Genomic DNA, 18,146 nt, shown 5'->3' on the forward strand with positions numbered 1-18,146 from the left:
AAAGATGAAATAAGAACAATAATAAACAAGTGAAGAGTTAGTCATTATTAAGCTGGTGTTTGGAAAATAAATTTGCATGAAGTTTTAATGGAAAGTTTTGAGATCACTTTAATCCTTTTGTTAACATATTTCTGATAAAATAGAATGTCTTTTTTGCAATTAATAGGCATAGGAGTGGCTATGTGATAAGTAGCTTGCTTACGAACCACATGGTTCAGTCACGGCTTCAGTCACACTGCATGACACCTTGGGCAAGTGTCTTCTGCTATAGCCCCAGGCCAACCAAAGCCTTGTGAGTGGATTTGGTAGACAGAAACTGGAAGAAGCCTGTCGTATATATGTATGTATGCATGTGTGTCTTTGTTTGTGCCCCCAACATTGCTTGACAACCGATGCTGGTGTGTTTACATCCCCATAACTTAGCAGTTTGACAAAAGAAACTGATAGTATAAGTACTAGGCTTGCAAAGAATAAGTCCTGGGGGTGAATTTGCTTGACTAAAGGCGGTACTCCAGCATGGCCACAGTCAAATGACTGAAACAAGTAAGAGTAAAATGACAAAGATTTTAGTAAACTTTGTCATTATTAAATTGATATTTGTGATGTAAACATGAAATTTTGGTGGAAGGATTTAATTTAAATCACTCCAACCCTTAAACAATGAACATCATCAATTGATGTTTCAATAATTCTTTCATTGGATATGGCCAAAGGAAAGTGAATGTTTTAATGCACTTTCCAATGAAAATGTAAATTTTGTGTTTCATACTAATTAAAGTGAAAATAAGCATAAAAACTATCCTTAAGAAAAAGATATCTTTTTTTTTTGTTTTTTGCCCATTTGGTACACACACATTTGAAACCCTTACCTGTGGTTTAAACCTTCAGCATGCAATGCAATGCTTATTTATTCGTTTTGTTTTGAAGTAATCATACATTACCTCAAAGCTTTGAGATTTTGATGATATAACGGTTTGTTTTTAGAATGACATTGTAGGGTAGGTGTGTGAGGCTGCAATCTGGCTAGTTTTAATTTAAAACAGGTAAAATATTTGCACTGGATATGGCCAGATTAAATGCTGAAGGATTAAAGATTAAACATTGTGTCTCATAGAACAGGACTAATCTTAGTTTGGTATCAAAGGGGTTAAATATTCTCTGTTTTATTGATTACTTAGTATTTTATTTTATTCTGGTTTCATTTTAATATATTTTTTCCCAACAGCTGTGATAAGCTACCCTAGCAAAGATTCTGGAGCTAGTGCACCTGACCAACTCAGTCTCACCTTGACATGGGATCGTGTAGATATTGCCAGAAGCCATATTTTTGTTTATGGTCAGAACTGGCCGGTGAGTAACTCTAATCATTTATGCGTTTTGTTCTCTTTATACTCTGTGTATGTGCTTTTGCGGGATCTTTTCAGTTTGAACGGCGGTGTCATATGAAATTGTCACCCATAATTATGACCCTAGTATCGATCTATTGCATTTCAATCTGTTTTAGGGTTAGGGGAAGGGTATCTTTTTTCTTCAGAAATGTAAATAAACCCAATCTGTTTCTTAAACGAGGGACATTTTCATACGGCAGAGAATGTTTTCACCTCAATAGACGTCATTGATTGGTTGAAATTGCAGAAATTGAAGAAAAAAAAACAACAAATATCTTACAAACTACAGAACTTTGTCAATAAAGCCAAGAGAAAAAGATGTTTTATAAACACATTCTACCAGAATACGAAGTTTAATAGTGTTTAGTTACATGGAAATTATTTTTTAAAAATGCCGTTCAAACCGAAAAGATCCCCTTTGCATGTATCATATGTTACTTTCAGAGCAAGCTACAGAGTAAATTACTTGCTTGGCAAGTCAATTGATCTGGAATCAAGTATTGAAACAAAGAAATACATTGTGGAGGAGTCACAATGTTAACTCTGAAACACCCCAGTGCTGTTATACTCACATTTGTTTCATTTCTTGATATTATATTTGTTTGGTCATTATTTTTATGTAGATTTTTCTGTGCTAGCATGGGTTAGATGAAATATATTATTGTGGCATTGCTTGGATGTAGAAGTGAATGATATGAATGGTGAATAAGGGTGAAGGTGTGGTCAATGGTAAATGCTTGGCCGGTGGGGGTTGGAGGTGAAAGAAATAGGAGTGACTCAGGAATGAGAAAGGGATAAGTGACAGTGTAGAAAGGGTGGAGAGCAGCAATATTATTTAGGCATTGTTTAGAGATAGACTTGAATCTAGTGAGTGGTGTACAAGGGTGGCGGCATGATCAATGGTAAATATAAGGGAGATTTTTGTGGTGATGGTGTATGTGTGCAAGTAATAGGAGTGGTTCAAGAACAAGGGAATGATAACTGGCTGTGCAATATAGATGGTATAAAGCATATGTATTGTGTGTGTATACGCACGCACACACAGACACACATATATATAATAAAAACAGTGAAGGGGTTATCTGGTGCAGTACTGCTACAATTGTTTTTGTTATGGCTTTTGTTGTAATGTATACTGATGAGCTGTTGTTCAATGAACATTGCTTATTTGGTAAACCTGATGAGTTGAGAGTTGCATAACATATTACATACTGCACATCTGTCTTTACCATGTTTATGTCACAATAATAATTCTTAATGAAACAATTGTAGAAGTACCAGATATCTTATTTGTCTATTTTAATTATGTTTTATGACACGGATACTGTTACATTTGTGAACTATGAAACTAGTGAATCGCCCTTCATTAGTGCATTATATTCTATGATGCTGAATTACTTAACTGCCTGATTTGCCTCATTCTGTCTAGCCAGTAAATGTGGCATGCTTCATTTCGATACACTTCAATCCTTTCTTGATCCTCTTCAATCAAATATATGCACAAAGATATGTATATAATGTTTATAGACAACACATGTATATAATATATATACATATGTATTATATTTATCTATGCAATATATATGCACACATGCAGGCACACACACACACACACACACAGTACATAAGATTCAGCAGATAAATGCAACCCACCGATCATATGATGCACTCCAGTATCCAATAATCTGTGTATTTGGCCAAGATGGATGTCACTTTGGTATATAAAACAAAAAAACAGGTTCTTAATTTCTTTCAAAATATATGATAGAATTTATCTCATTTCATAAAAGTGTTTTTTTTTTGTTTTTTTTTTTGTATTATGAATTCAAAATTGATTTCCCAGTTAAAGAATAAATTGTATCCCACAATTGAAGAAAAAATTGAATTTAGAATAACAAATTTCTATACAAGATATTTTGCATTTTTCTTCCAATATATAATGGACAATTTCTTCCATGGCAACGCCGGGTGCCTCTGCTAGTATGTATATATAATAACCATTTTAATGTCCATTTTTCTGTGCTTTCATGTGTAAGATGGAATTTGTTGTGGTAGATTTTCTGCTGCTGTTGGATGCTCCTCCTGTTGCCAATCCTTATCTGTTTCCAAGACTGGAAAAAAACCATATAGCTTGTATGACTGATGCTCATTTACAGTTATCACATGATGATACTAGGGTACAAACAGATACACATACAACAGGCTTCTTTCAGTGTCTGTCTTGCAAATCCTCTCACAAGCCTTTGGTCAATCCAAGATCATAATAGAAGACGCTTGCCCAATGTATGTATATATATATATATATATATATATATATATATATATATATGTAGGGAGAGTTTACAAAAAAAAACAAAAGACAAAGACAGGTGGTGTACAAAACAAACAGATGTATTAGTATAATGTTCAGGAATAGAAAAAGTCTTTTAAGTTTCAAGCCTACGCTCTTCTACAGAAAGGGGCACAGAAAAAACAAGGAGAGAAAAAAATGTGTGTAGTGGCTAACGATCTATCATGGCGACTTTATATATATATATATATATATAAAGTGTATAATTTTATAAATATGATTATAAAGTTATAATAATGGCAACTAATGAGTAATGCCACATGCTAGAAGAAGATGCCAAATGGCTCTAAACTACTTCATTTATCACATAGGTACATGCTGAAAGCAAGGGAATGAACAAAAAAGATTTAAAAAAAAGTTTAGCCATAGATCGATTTCTGGTTTAACGATGTAATACCACTTTACCGTCCTCAGTGTGACATAACCGAATGTACATAATTATAAATATCTGTACATACCACATGAACACAACATATCCACAGTGCATATACAAATGTTCATAGTTATATACAAGTTAAAAATTCTAGTTTGTTCATCTCAGCCACGTGTGAAGAACCAAAATAATTCAGCAGTGAATAAATTTGGTTTAAGTGAATACTTATCAAATTTATATATATATATATATATATATATAGATAGATAGATAGATAGATAGATAGATAGATACACACACACACACACACACACACTATAAAGATATGAGCTACTAGTAGTTTTTTGTTTTGAAGATATGGGTCTAGGCAGGTTTTATAACATGCTTTGTGTTCCCAAACAATTTTATAACACATTAAATGATATTTATCTCTCACTTGATGGAGTACATTTTTTTGTTGATCATTCCTTAACAGAACAATAAGCTATACACATATATACACATGTATACACACGTAATATGACTCCATGAAGATGACCTACTCAATGGTCACGGAGGTTACGGACCACACTTTAATCATCCCAGGAATACGAACTGTGATTTGTGGAAATGCATGTAGAGATGTATTAAAATATTTATAAATTCCCTCCAAGAATCATTGTTATTATTACTATATTTATCCTACGTTATATTGGTACAGCTTGGTGCAACCCCAAAAATCTGGTTCCACTGTGATGGGCATAATGGAATAGGAACTTTATTTGCATATTCAAAACAATTTCCCACAGTCAAATTTAAAAGATACACACACACACACTCACAAGAATTTCTAAACCTCAAGTGACTCTCAAAGCAGATGATAGAGCTTCATTCTTTTATTTGTTCCTATCGGCCTCTCTTGCTGAACCGCTAAGTGACGGTGACATAAACACACCAGCATCTGTTGTCAACTGATGTTGGTGGGACAAACACAGACACACAAACATATATATATATATATATATATATATATATATATATATATATATATACATATATACACACACACACACACACACAATGGGCTTTCAATTTCCGTTTACCAAATCCACTCACAAGGCTTTGGTCGGCCCGAGGCTATAGTAGAGCACACTTGACCAAGGTGCCACTCAGTGGGACTGAACACGGAACCATGTGGTTCGTAAGCAAGCTACTTACCACACAGCCACTCCTGTGGCTATAAATAATAGCATATAAATATTGGGTTAAAAAAAACCTCTTTGGATACAAGTAATTGAAGCCCTACAGGCGACCTTCGACATATTCTATCAGAGGGGTTTTTATTTTTAACCTATTAATTATACGCTATTCAAGATCCAATTTTCCGAAAAAATAATGTATGTCCCTCTGTCCACTTTAGAATAAATTTCTTCTATTTTTTAAACTAATTCATTTCATTGATTTAGAAGTAGTAGAGAAATAATCTTATTTATCAATGATTGCCATCTCAGCACTATATCTATGCTCAGTCATATTTATATGCTTGCCTGTTTGTTCTTTTCACTGTTTGTCATGACTGCTTGCCATTGCTTGTAACCTGCTTTGTTCGGCCACATTGATCGCTACGTAACTGTATATCTAGTATATGTGTGTGTGTACAAAATGTACTTTTATTTCACTAGAATATCTGCTCCATCCGATAAAGGAATACGATAGCATTCACACATACACACAATATATAATGTATGTGTGTTGCTGGAAGTTGTAATGAATGAGTCATACAGATACTGTTAACCACTTATCAAGAAGATTCGCACCACAAGTGTTGTTAATCTATTATCGTTGCTACATATATTCACTAGTTGCAGTATCCTATTAATAACGTTCTTTGGAATAGAATTTGTACATGTGGAGAAAAGGAGGTATATGTGTACACCTACACACAGACACATTATTCTTTCATATATATATATATATATATATATATATATATATATATATATATATATAAATGTAAGATCCAAGGATCGAGGTGTAGTAAGAAAGTGAGCCTCAAGCAATCCATAGAAAATATTTAAAAAAAAAACAACTTTCAAGAACAATAATAATGAATTATTGGGGTGGAAGGTTGTGAATTTTGCCCGTATCAAAGTACAATAAGCTGAAAAAATTAATTTCACAGTTTGTTGCCAGTTACGTGAATAAAAATCCCAAGAGTTAAAGAATGGAGTAGATAAAGTCCGAGCTACAGATGTTTCATAGCAAGCGGTACCTCCAAGTGAGGTGTATGCCGCGGGCTACTTTTCAAGCCAAGGGTGTGTGTGTGTGTGTATGTATCTATATATATATATATACACACACACACACACACGCACACGCACACACACATCCACCCACATGTGTATATATACATATATGTGTGTGTTTAGGCGCAGGCATGGCTGTGTGGAAAGAAGTTTACTTCCTAGCCACAGATTCTTGGTTCAGTCCCATTGTGTGGCATCTGGGCAAGTGTCTTCTACTATAGCCTCAGACCAACCAAAGCTTTCTGAGTCGATTTAATTGATGGATGGAAACTGAAAGAAGCCTGTTGTATAATATATATATATATATATATATATATATGTATTTATGTGCATGTCTGTTTGTCCTCCACCACTGCTTGACAACCAGTGTTGGTTTGTTTACATCCATGTAACTTAGCAGTTCAGCAAAAGACACCAATGCAATAATGTACCAGGCTTTAACAAAAAAAAAAAGTGGGGTACTAAGGTCAATTCATTTGGCTAAAAATTTTTCATGCCAGTGCCCCAACATGGTCACAGTTTAATGACCAAAACAAGCAAAAGATATATACAGATGAGGAATTATGGCCAGGCTGCAGCCCTAATACCGCTCTGTGTCAGACCAATCCGCCTTGGGTGGCCCTACCAGGAACCGAAGTTCCCAACGGCGTAGCTCTGACACTGCCCATTTACACCACCCTACCGCTTTGAGGAGGGGTTGGACTTTAGGGAGATGTGTATTCATTATTTTCTATGAATCTTCCTTGAGGTGTAATCGTTGATTGCTTTTTTTCTTTACTGTATGTCTGTACAGATATGTCTTTTCTCTATGCAGGACAGTAGTTTGCATGATATTCATGCCTTTCCCAAAGTCATGAACATCATGAGATAATTATAACTTAGATATGGAGTTAAGTGAAGGCACATGGCCTAGCGGTTAGACTGCTGGACTCACGATCACTAGATCATGGTTTCAATTCCCAGACCGGGCAGTGCATTGTGTTCTTAAGCAAAAATCTTTGTTTCATGTTGCTTCAGTCCCCCTTTCAATCAGTGGGGACTGTCGGTTTGTTTGCCTATACAGTGGGGTAGCATCATTTGAAGGTTAAAACAATGCAAAAGCGCATTGTGACTAGCAACGTGTAACAGCATCTGACAGTTTAGTTGGTCGCGTGACTTGGAGTTAAGAACTTATTTCTACTTATAATTCTCGACGTGTGTGTGTGTGTGTGCATACATGTGTGTACATATGTATGAGTGTGTATGTGTATAGATGTGTGTGTGTGTGTGTGTGTATAATATATATCAATGAATGACAAAAGAATAGGAGTCATGTAATCTTATTCATTAGCTTACAGCTGTTTCTGCTATACAAAGCTATTTAAATGACTCTGAGGAAGCTATAAGATGCTGTGCAAGCACTCAACCCTTACTTATAGCAGAAACAATTGTAAGCTAACAAAAATGATTGTGTAACTCCCTTTTCTGTGTTGTTGTTGTCATTCATTTATTGCTATTAGGCTCTTTACTTATCTGACACTTTGCTCTGAAGCATGGGTATATTGAGTTTAACAAGTGATTATTAGTATTGTTACACCTAAACCTAATCGTAACCCTGGACCAACTATAGCCCTCGTGAGTGGATTCGTAGACTAAAACTGAAAGAAGCTTTTATGTGTATTTGTGTTGGTGAGTACCCTTGTCTCAGCAGCATGTGATGCCTTTAAATGAGCATCACCAGCATCACCGGCATACAAGCTATGTTATTCATTTCCAGTTTTCTATGGCTAACATGTCTGGTCATGGGAAAATATTACCTTGCTTGGAAACAGGTGAGGGTTGGCAACAGGAAGGACATCCAGCCATAAAAGTGTTGCCTCATCAAATTCTGTCTGACTCATACAAGCATGGTAAAGTGGACGTTAAATCTTTTATTTGTTTCAGTCATTAGACTGCGGCCATACTGGGGCACCACTTTGAAGAATTTCTAGTTGAATGTTTCAACCCTGGTTCTTCTTTTGTTATTTAAGCCTGGTACTTACTCTATCGATCTCTTTTACCGAACCACTAAGTTACAAGGACATAAGCACACCAACACTGGCTATCAAGCAGTGGAGTGGTGGGGAGACAGACTCATATAGATATATACATTTATACATACAACAGGCTTCTTTCAGTTTCTGTCTATCAAATCCAGCCACAAGGCTTTTGGTCAGCCCAAGACTACCCAAGATGCCATGCAGTGGGACTGAACCCAGAAATACATGGTTGGGAAGCAAGCTTCTTATCACACAGCCACACCTGATGATGATTGTTTCATAATCATTGATTACTGCTAATAATCAATCAATTAGACATTCACCAGGTTTCACTGTGATTCAGAGGTTCACTATGTTTGGTCTTGTACTGCAACTTAAGCAACTGTCTTCTGTTGTAGTCTTGGGTCAGCCAAAGCCTTGTGAGTGGAATTTGGCAAGAGGAGAAACTGTGTGGAAGCCCTTCTGAAGGACTGCCCCTGTTCTTCATCTATTCCCTTGTTTAACATCATGTGGCTTTTTGAGTGAATTAGCATTCTGTTGCAAGTATTTGGTTTGAGTGTCTTGTCTGACAAGATCTTCCTCCTGTCAGCCTCAGAGGTTCTAATAAAATTCATAGGCATGGCTATTTGATTGTTATTTAAAAAGAAGAAAAAAATTATACACAATTTGATACTGATAGTGGTTGCATTTATTTACTAGCGTTACCCATAATTTGATTGGCAACTTTGGAAGTATGCTGTTACTACTGTGGCTAATATCAAGAAATATGGCATACATACAAGGGTGCGCTGAAAAGTTCCTGGCTTTAAGGATATTGTGAAAGGCCTGATTGGAGACCCAACCTTCTGAGTCCTCTTACAGAGCTTTGAAAAACTGAAGGACAGCTGCAAAAAGTGTGTGGATCTGAGAGGGGTATATGTTGAATAAAATCATAATTAACTGATCCTTCTGTATTTTCATTTACCCAAAACCAGGAATGTTTCAGCTCCCTTCATGTGTGGATATATGTATATATATATATACACATACACACACACATACATACAACAGGGTATTTAAAAGTTCCTGGTTTTAAGGGCATCATGAAATGCCTGGTTGGAGGCCCAACTTTCCAAGTTCTTTTACAAAGCTTAGAAAAACTGAAGGACCACTGCAATAAGTGTGTGAGTCTCAGAGGGGAGTATGTTGAATAAAATCATAATTAACTGATCCTTCTGTATTTTCTTTTACTCAAAGCTAGGAACTTTTCGTCACCCTGTCGTACAATAGTTAGAATTTAACTTTTAGCAAATTTCTTAGTACTTATACAAAATGATGAGATGAATAGTAATTTTCAATAGAAAATATTTATTACCTCAAAATTGAATAAATTTTTCATTTGTATATTTGCAACAAACATGTGTTGTGACTTTTCAGTATAATTGCAATCTATTCCATTGAAAAAAAAAAAAAACTTATCTCTTGCAAAATTTCAGTCACAAAAAATGTGTATTTTTCAGAAAATTATGAGACATTAATCTTGTACCTCTTGTGTTAAGTCTCTCTTTTACTGTCTCCCTTCCTGTCTCTTTAGAATGTAAAATGTGACTGAAGAAATCAACCAACAAACCAATTGACCAACATGTTTATGTTGGCTATTAATGAATAGACGCTTATTTTTATAACCCTAGCCAGTTGTATTTGAACACGGTTACAATATAGAGGCGGCCAATAAAATCAAGCACTTATTTCATTGCATTTCTTGAGTGTTGCCATCTTGTCTTTATTAAAAAGTTGTTTTAAATATTTAACTCAACTATGTCAAATTTTAAAGGTGATCAGGATTGCAATTACATAGAAGCTCCTTCGTTGACTCCAGAACCGTGTGATTCTAATCAGACGAAGCAATTAGAGTTAGTGGGTAATGATTAAAAATAATAGTACTGCTGCAAGACAATTGTGCAAACCAAATCAATATGAATGTGCAGGCCATTAAAGTATGGGTGATAATGAACAAAAATTTTTTTTTTTTTTTTGGTTTTCTTATTAGAATTAGAGTTGGATTTTTCTTTTTTTTTTTTAATGCATACATAAACATAAAAGATTTATATTTTTAGTATTTCCATATGGAAATATTAATTCACTTAAGAGTTGTTTGAAGTTTTTGTTATTTCATTATGAAATGAAGAATACTTCTAAAACAACAACAACAACAACAACTATTATTATTATCATCATCATCATCATCATCGTCGTCGTTGTTCATGTTTTTAATTATATTATTTCTCTTTTATGTTTGTCATGTGATGTCAGATTTTTAGAATCCCTGACAAAAAGAAAAGAAAAAATGAAAAAAACATACAAAGAAGGAAAAATATTGTTCTAAACTTTATTACCCAATTAGTTTGTGCCAGTCTAATAATTATGGCAAGTATCATCATTGGGAACATAATTTGGTAAAATGGAAAACCTAAAACTGCTATATGGAGATGACACACTGAACTAAACTTCATTGTTGTTGCTGCTGTTGTTTATTGTTGTTTGTGTGATTTATCAATGTTGTTTGCATCTACAGATTGTCTTTCACTGAAATAGTTATGTTACAAAATACAAAGAATGGTCTTTTTTTTTGTTTTGTTTTTATATTATGTTCTTGTCTCCTTTTAAAGACATTTGGTGAATTACCTATGTCGTTAAGCTACTCTTCTATTAAGTGTTGGTGTTTCTGAAGTCATTTCTGAAATCTATTAATGTCAACCATTACTATATTACCTGAGCTCTACTGTTAGTAGCAGCAGTAGCCACGATAGTATTGATAGAAAATTGGATGTATCATCACCTGTTGCAGCTTGAATACTTAATTTCTACTGCAAAATGCAAACGGGGCAGCCCACTTGTTCCATTTAAAGGGAGTATGGATAGCTTTTCTAAGGAAGCATCACATAGTGATATGGGTTCATCTGAATTAGCTGTTTTAATGGTAAGTGGTCATGACAACATCATTCTCTCTTTCTCTCTCTCCTTCACTCTCTCTCTCTCTCTCTCTCTCACTCACACACACTCTCCCTCAATTCCTTTCCCTTTCTATTTCTAATTCTGTGGATTCCTTCTCTTTCGTATCAGTTTCTATGTTTTGCTTTTTCTTAAAATGAAGTTAAAATGAAGACTGCTTTTACTACCATATAAATACTCATAATTCTCTCCTATATATTGATTTTTTTGTGTCATCCTTTTACCTTTCTGTGTGTTTCCTACACTTTTGTCTTTCTCTTTCTTTCTTTCTCTCTCTCCCTCTCTTTCATCTGTTTTACTTCTTCCTTGCTCTCCTAATGACTTTGGTCTGGTGCTGTTCAATATTTATGGTGTCTGTCATGATGGTTGTGGGTGGTTTTGGAATTTCCTAACATTAGTTTTGCATGTGTTCATATTAACAAAGAAAATTAATTGCTTAAAAAAATGGGGGAAAAAAATCTGTTTTTTTTTTTGTTATTGGAATTATTGATGTATAATGATCCACTGTATTTATGAATTAATATTACAGAAGAAGAGGGTGGCAAGCCGGCAAAATCGTTTCTGTGCCTGAAAAAAAAATGCTCTGTGGCATTTCTTCCAACTTTACATTCTGAATTCAAATGTCACTAGGGTCGATTTTGCCTTTCATCCCTTCCGGGTCGATGAAATAAGTATCAGTTGAAAACTGGGGTCGATATAATCGGCATACCCACTACCCTGATTTGCTGGCTTTGTACTAAGACTTGAAACCAATATTTCAAAAAAAGTGTGACCGGAACATAATCCTTTACTCACTAACTTTATTTCCCTCAGAATCTGATTGTTTGATTAATTTTTACTCTGTTACCATATTGACTTTGCAACGAGATATTTAGACGTGTGTTTGTTACAAATTAACCAAAACATATTAACATTGACATGTCAGAAGTCAGAATTGTTAAATCATGTATATTTTGAACTTGCTCTATTGATCCTTGGATGTTCACTCTCTGATTGGTATCAACCGAGATAGCATTATGTTAATGTAATCATTATAATCATGATTATATCATCTATATCATTTCTTACTCTGTAGCAGAACATTTGCACTCTTCATGCTTGCATATTTAAAATTGCTTTCTTCACCAGCTCAGTATCCTAATTGATTTCAAAATCAATTTTATGCCAGGCACAAATGTTTTATGGATACCGACATCAGTAAACACTAAATTATCATAACTGTCACCATTATTATAATTATATAATCATGATTCTTCGAGATTCTTGTATTGTATTGCTGCTATAGTTTGATTTATACTTGATTAGGTATTTGAAGTTGTGGACAAATATCTTAAAAGGCCTTTTGTTGCTTCTTTTGTCGGTTCTTCCAATTATACCCGTTGTACTAGATTTGCTTCCTTTTGTACTTTCATGAATTCCATGCATGTATTTACAAAATTTTTAATCAAGTCTGTCTTCCTACACAGAACTTATTCTCAGACCAAAACACCCACTCACAAACTTTCAATACCAAAACCAATTGTAGTATTTAATGAGAAATTTTGTGTTTGTTTTTGATAATAGGATCAAGAAGAGAAAAAAAAAATTATTCCAATCTAGTATAACTGAAAATAGAATATTTGAATATGGTTATCATAATGCTTGAACTGCGAAACAAAGATATCATTATTTGTTAATTAGCTCTAATTCTTAATTGACTTAACATGGAATCATACATACACACACACACACACACTCTCTCACATCTATGTATAAATATAAGTACTTGTACATTTTTGTCTGTGTGTGCACAACTGTACCTATCTCCCCAAGACATTCCCACTACCCATCGTCTTTCTCGCTACAGAAATCCTTCGACTAACATGGGTGTTACGTTCCAAAATCTCCCACAGAAATAATTAAAATCTAAAAGAATATAAATACCTATCGGCTGCAATATACTGAAGAGTCCATGATGTACTGAGTACATGATAGGTGAACCGCAATATCGCGAGGGATTACTGTTCATTACTCTGCTGCAGTAATAAAATATGATCAGAATTCCATGCGTCACCTTTTCCCTGATACCACTTACCCCGTGCCCTTCTTAGTATCCCAAACCATCTCAACCCCACCCAATTTTTACAGTTGTTACCTACTCTTCCCTATCACCACACTTTCGCCCTCTTACCTATTCCTTCCCACCAACCATTTCTCACTCTCCTGTACTCTTTAATCTCCACCCTACCCACACTTCATGATTCCCTTGCTCCCGCTCACTTTTTCTCACCTGTATTTATATCTCCAGTTCCATCCCAACCGTTTCCAACTTTTTCTTTTTATATAATATGAGTTATCATGTAGCTATCCACCCCTACAGCAAAAAACTTCTTCTGTTATGGGTCCCTTCATCTCATAGCATAATGCTTTCCTCTCTATTACAGCCACACCCATTTGAAAGGATGCTGGTATTGCAGGCTACATGGCAACCTCACTAGTGCTGGTGCCACAAAAAAAGCACCCTGTAAATGCTGTAAAGTGTGTACTGGGAAGGACATACTGCTGTAGAAACTATACCAAAATATACATTGAGCATTAAATAGTCTTCAAATACATCAGATCCAGTCAAGCCCTCCAACCCATTGACAGTAAATGATGATAATGATGTCTACTTACACACACACACAACACACACACACACACACACAACACACACACAAGCATATGTATATATAGATACACACATGTATTCCTATGTATATGTCATTTGTGTATTTGTTATTTTTTTCCTTAATGTAATAATTGTGTTGAAGTGAATGCAGTTGTATTTTAGAAATGTCATACTACCAATAAAACACATATGCTGGTTATAATTCACTTTATTTTTTATTACCAATTAATTAGGAAGGCAACACAGGAGAGCAATGTTTTAACAGGTGTATTAGTTTAATACTTAGAAATGAAGGTAATGAGTTTTGATGTTTCAGACATATTGTCCTTCATCAGAAGAAATAAAAGAATGAGAAAAGGTGGTAGGTAGGGAAAGAAAAGAAAATTGTTAGGAGCCAAGTGAAAATGCAGTTCCTTAGGGGAGAATTAAGAAAGAAGCAGGTGTGATGCTGTATGCATGTGTAGGAAGATATACAAGTATAGGGACGGACATTGGCTGAAGTATGGATTGCATGTGCTTCGGTGGGGGCTGTGTGTGTGAATATATCAGTATGTATGTAAATATATATCAGTATGTATGTAGATATATATATTTATCAATATATATGCATGTGTATGTATATGTGCTTATATGTATATGTGCACACACTCGTACACTATACGTGAAAGTGTGGCTAAATAGTTAAGAAGCTTGCTTCCCAATCATGTGGCTTTTGGGTTCAGTTCCACTACCTGGCATCTTGAGCAAGTATCTTCTACAATAGCCCTATGCTAGTCAAACTTTCATGAGTGGTTGTGGTGGGTGGAAACTGAAGGATACCCAGGTGTATATCTGTTTGTACTTTTGTTTACATTTAGCTTGCTGCTGCAAAAATTGCAGTATACATTCAGTGTTGTCACTTTTTTTGTCAAATTATTCGCTTACTTTGCATCTTTGAAGTCCAGTGAAATAAGATATTACTTATGTAGAAAGCGGGAAGGGTATCCTACTGTAAAAACAGTGTCTCTATAATATAGTCATCTAACTCATGCAGCCATGGAAAAACAGATGTAAAAACATACAAAAAGATATTCAAAAACCTCTGTATGCCTTGTACAACCATGGATCCACAGAGGAATTTTCCTCAAGGTACAGGTTTGGGCAAGGTTTTTTTTTTCTTTTTTATGCAGGACCAGAAGTTTCCCATGTAGTAAGTCTCTCATCTGTACACCACTGATAATGTCCAAGGGGTAGGCAAAGGCTGTTACATTTTGGTGCCAGTGCTTTTGAAGACATTACTCTTAGAATGGAATGATCTCTAGAATATTTTCCAAGATATCTCATTTGATGCTATAGCTATTCTGCCAACCTACCAGATTGTGTGTGTATGGAAGGTTTATTGACAGATTACCCTTCCAAGAGGTACAATTGTATGTTTGTGTGTGTGTGTATTTATGTATATGTGTGTGTGTGTATATATATATATATATATATATATATACACACACGTCATCACTCTGTATAAGGCCACCTCCCTCAATACTAGACCCTTTGCATTTGACAAGTCTTGTGTTGCATGTTATATGGTGACCTTGCCAGTGCCAACACCATGTACAAAGCGCCTAGTGCACTCTATAAAGCAGTTGGCATTAGGAAGGCATTGAACTGTAAAAACCATTCCAAAGCACACATTGAATCGTGCTTTCTTGGTGGCAAGAGTGTAACACTTAAGGCGGTGAGCTGGGAGAAATGCTTAGCAGTATTTCGTCTGCCGTTACGTTCTGAGTTCAAATTCCGCTGAGGTCGCCTTTGCCTTTCATCCTTTCAGGGTCAATAAATTAAGTACCAGTAGCACACTGGGGTCAATGTAATCGACTTAATCCCTTTATCTGTCCTTATTTGTCCTCTCTATGTGTAGCCCCTTGTGAGCAATAAAGAAATAAGAGTGCAACACTTTGAAAAGGGTGCAGATGCAGGTATTTGCATGAATCTACATGTGTATATTAGTGAGTATTAATCTTGAGAGCTTGCTCTGGCAACCCATCACTACCATCTCTCTTCTTCGTCTTCCCAATTACTACTACTCACTCTTATAATGCGGGGTAGACATATATCTCCTCTTATAGCAAGATACCTGTGTTTGTTCTATCATAGTTTAAGCATCTTAGCACCTGGCATAAAGCCACCTACCCCTTGTTGATGCCCACCTCCTCATCAGACACTTAGTCACAAGGTTTTTGTTACCTTTTCTTTTTCTCCTCACTGGTGCTTGTGGCACAAAAAACATACCCAGTACACACTGTAAGATGTTTGGCATTAAGAAGGGCATTAAACTCTCGAAAGAGCTCTTCTTCACTCTTGCTCCAGAGTGTCGGATGCGGGGTCACTCCGCAAAGCTCTATCTGCGACGATTTCATCTCAATCGAAGGAGAGGGGCTTTCTCCGTCCGGGTTGCGGATCCGTGGAATAAGCTGCCAGACGAGATAGTGAAGATGCCGACGACCACTCGGTTCAAAGTCTCTCTTGACCAGAAATGGCCTGAACTCTTTGAATGAACACCCTCCCTGTACATAACTCCATGTCCCCCTACATGGCCTTGCTTTTTGAGCCAAAAACTTAACTTAAACTCTAAAAAAACATGCCAAGGCTAACACTGGATGTTGGCACAGCCCTGCAGCTTGCTGGATACTATTGAAGCATCCAACCCAAGCCAACATGGAGAAGAGATGTTAAATGATGAGGAGGATATATGTGAGTATAGGTGTGAGTATAAGTGAGTATACATATGATTTGTTGTTTTTCAACCCTTTTCTTTCTTTCACTTCACTCAACAGGAAGGATCCCTGGAGCAAGCTATGATGGATGCACTGATCAATGACCGAGTTGATTTTGTTAAACTCCTTCTGGAGAATGGCGTTAGCATGAGAACATTTCTCACTATTCCACGACTTGAAGAACTCTATAATACGGTAAGGCACTATTCTGTTATTTGCTTTTTGCATTTACTTCATTTATCTCATTTCAGTTTCTGTTTACCAAATCCATTCACAAGGCTTTGGTTAGCCTGGCATATAGTCGAAGATGCTTGCCCAATGTGCCATGCAGTGGGGTTGAACTAAAAACCATATTAGCAAATTTCTTAACCACAGAGCTAAGCTTGCACTTTACACTATAGCCCAATATTTGTGTGTATAAAAATGGTGATGGTGATATTTTGTGTTTATAAAATAATGTATTTACCATCCTATGTAAATCCCATATCATAGAGTCTTTAACAGCAATGTGCTGCCAGTTGCTAGAACCCTTACCTACCTTATTAATGCATTATTATTAAGGTAGCAGGCTGGCAGAATCGTTAGCATGCCAGGCGAAATGCTTAGCAGTATTTTGTTTGTCTTTACGTTCTGAGTTCAAATTCTGGCAAATTCTTTTACAGCATACTTGCCTCATCTTCTCTTTCATGCTTGAATTTTGAATGCCAGAACCTTCATTTTATAGGTTTGTTCCTGCTCAAGTGCTTTCATAACTGTGCTGAACATAGCTGAATTTGAGGTTTTCAATTTCCCTTACTTGACAATGGGCTTGGTACACTTACCAATACCAAACTCTATCCCAATATCATCACTGAATACTTTCACAAGGCATACTAAGCCTTCAAGCTGATCATTGTCTTTGCCATAAAGTTTTATGTCATTCACATAAAATGTTTTATTTTTTTGTCAATTTTATAACCGTATGAGTGTGTTTTGTGTCTGTGTGTCCTTGTCTTTATATCACATGATAGTTGTAAATCAGTACCATTGTCATATCATACAGACAGTGTCAGTTATTTCCAATATTCTGCAAAAACATGTATGACCATGGGCAAATATTACTTTGCTTGGAAATAGGTGAAGGTTGGTGACAGGAAGGGCATCCAACCATAGAAAACCTGCCTTAATAAACTCAATCCCAGCCATGAAAGCAGGGAAAAATGGATGTTAAAACAATGATCAATTGAAGTTGAAAAGGTTGAGGTTCAACCTGCAGACACAGCTAAACAAACTTCAGGATTACTGTTGTTGCTTAAATATCATTTCATGCTTAAGATTAGCTAATGCATTGTTAGTTGA

General features: G+C 35.6%; 1 protein-coding gene across 12 annotated transcripts in view; it reads left to right on the forward strand.

The window, feature by feature from the left end:
* Positions 1–18,146, forward strand: part of LOC115216453 (transient receptor potential cation channel subfamily M member 3) — an 841,279-nt gene that overhangs the window by 689,219 nt on the left and 133,914 nt on the right. For all 12 annotated transcript variants that reach the window (XM_036506322.1, XM_036506319.1, XM_036506321.1 and 9 more), the window contains 2 exons: positions 1,226–1,350; positions 16,869–17,003. In XM_036506322.1, the coding sequence (XP_036362215.1) occupies positions 1,226–1,350; positions 16,869–17,003 (260 nt within the window). The remainder of the gene's footprint in view (positions 1–1,225; positions 1,351–16,868; positions 17,004–18,146) is intronic.

This window comes from Octopus sinensis, linkage group LG10 (genome assembly GCF_006345805.1).
Source record: "Octopus sinensis linkage group LG10, ASM634580v1, whole genome shotgun sequence".
Taxonomy (NCBI): domain Eukaryota; kingdom Metazoa; phylum Mollusca; class Cephalopoda; order Octopoda; family Octopodidae; genus Octopus; species Octopus sinensis.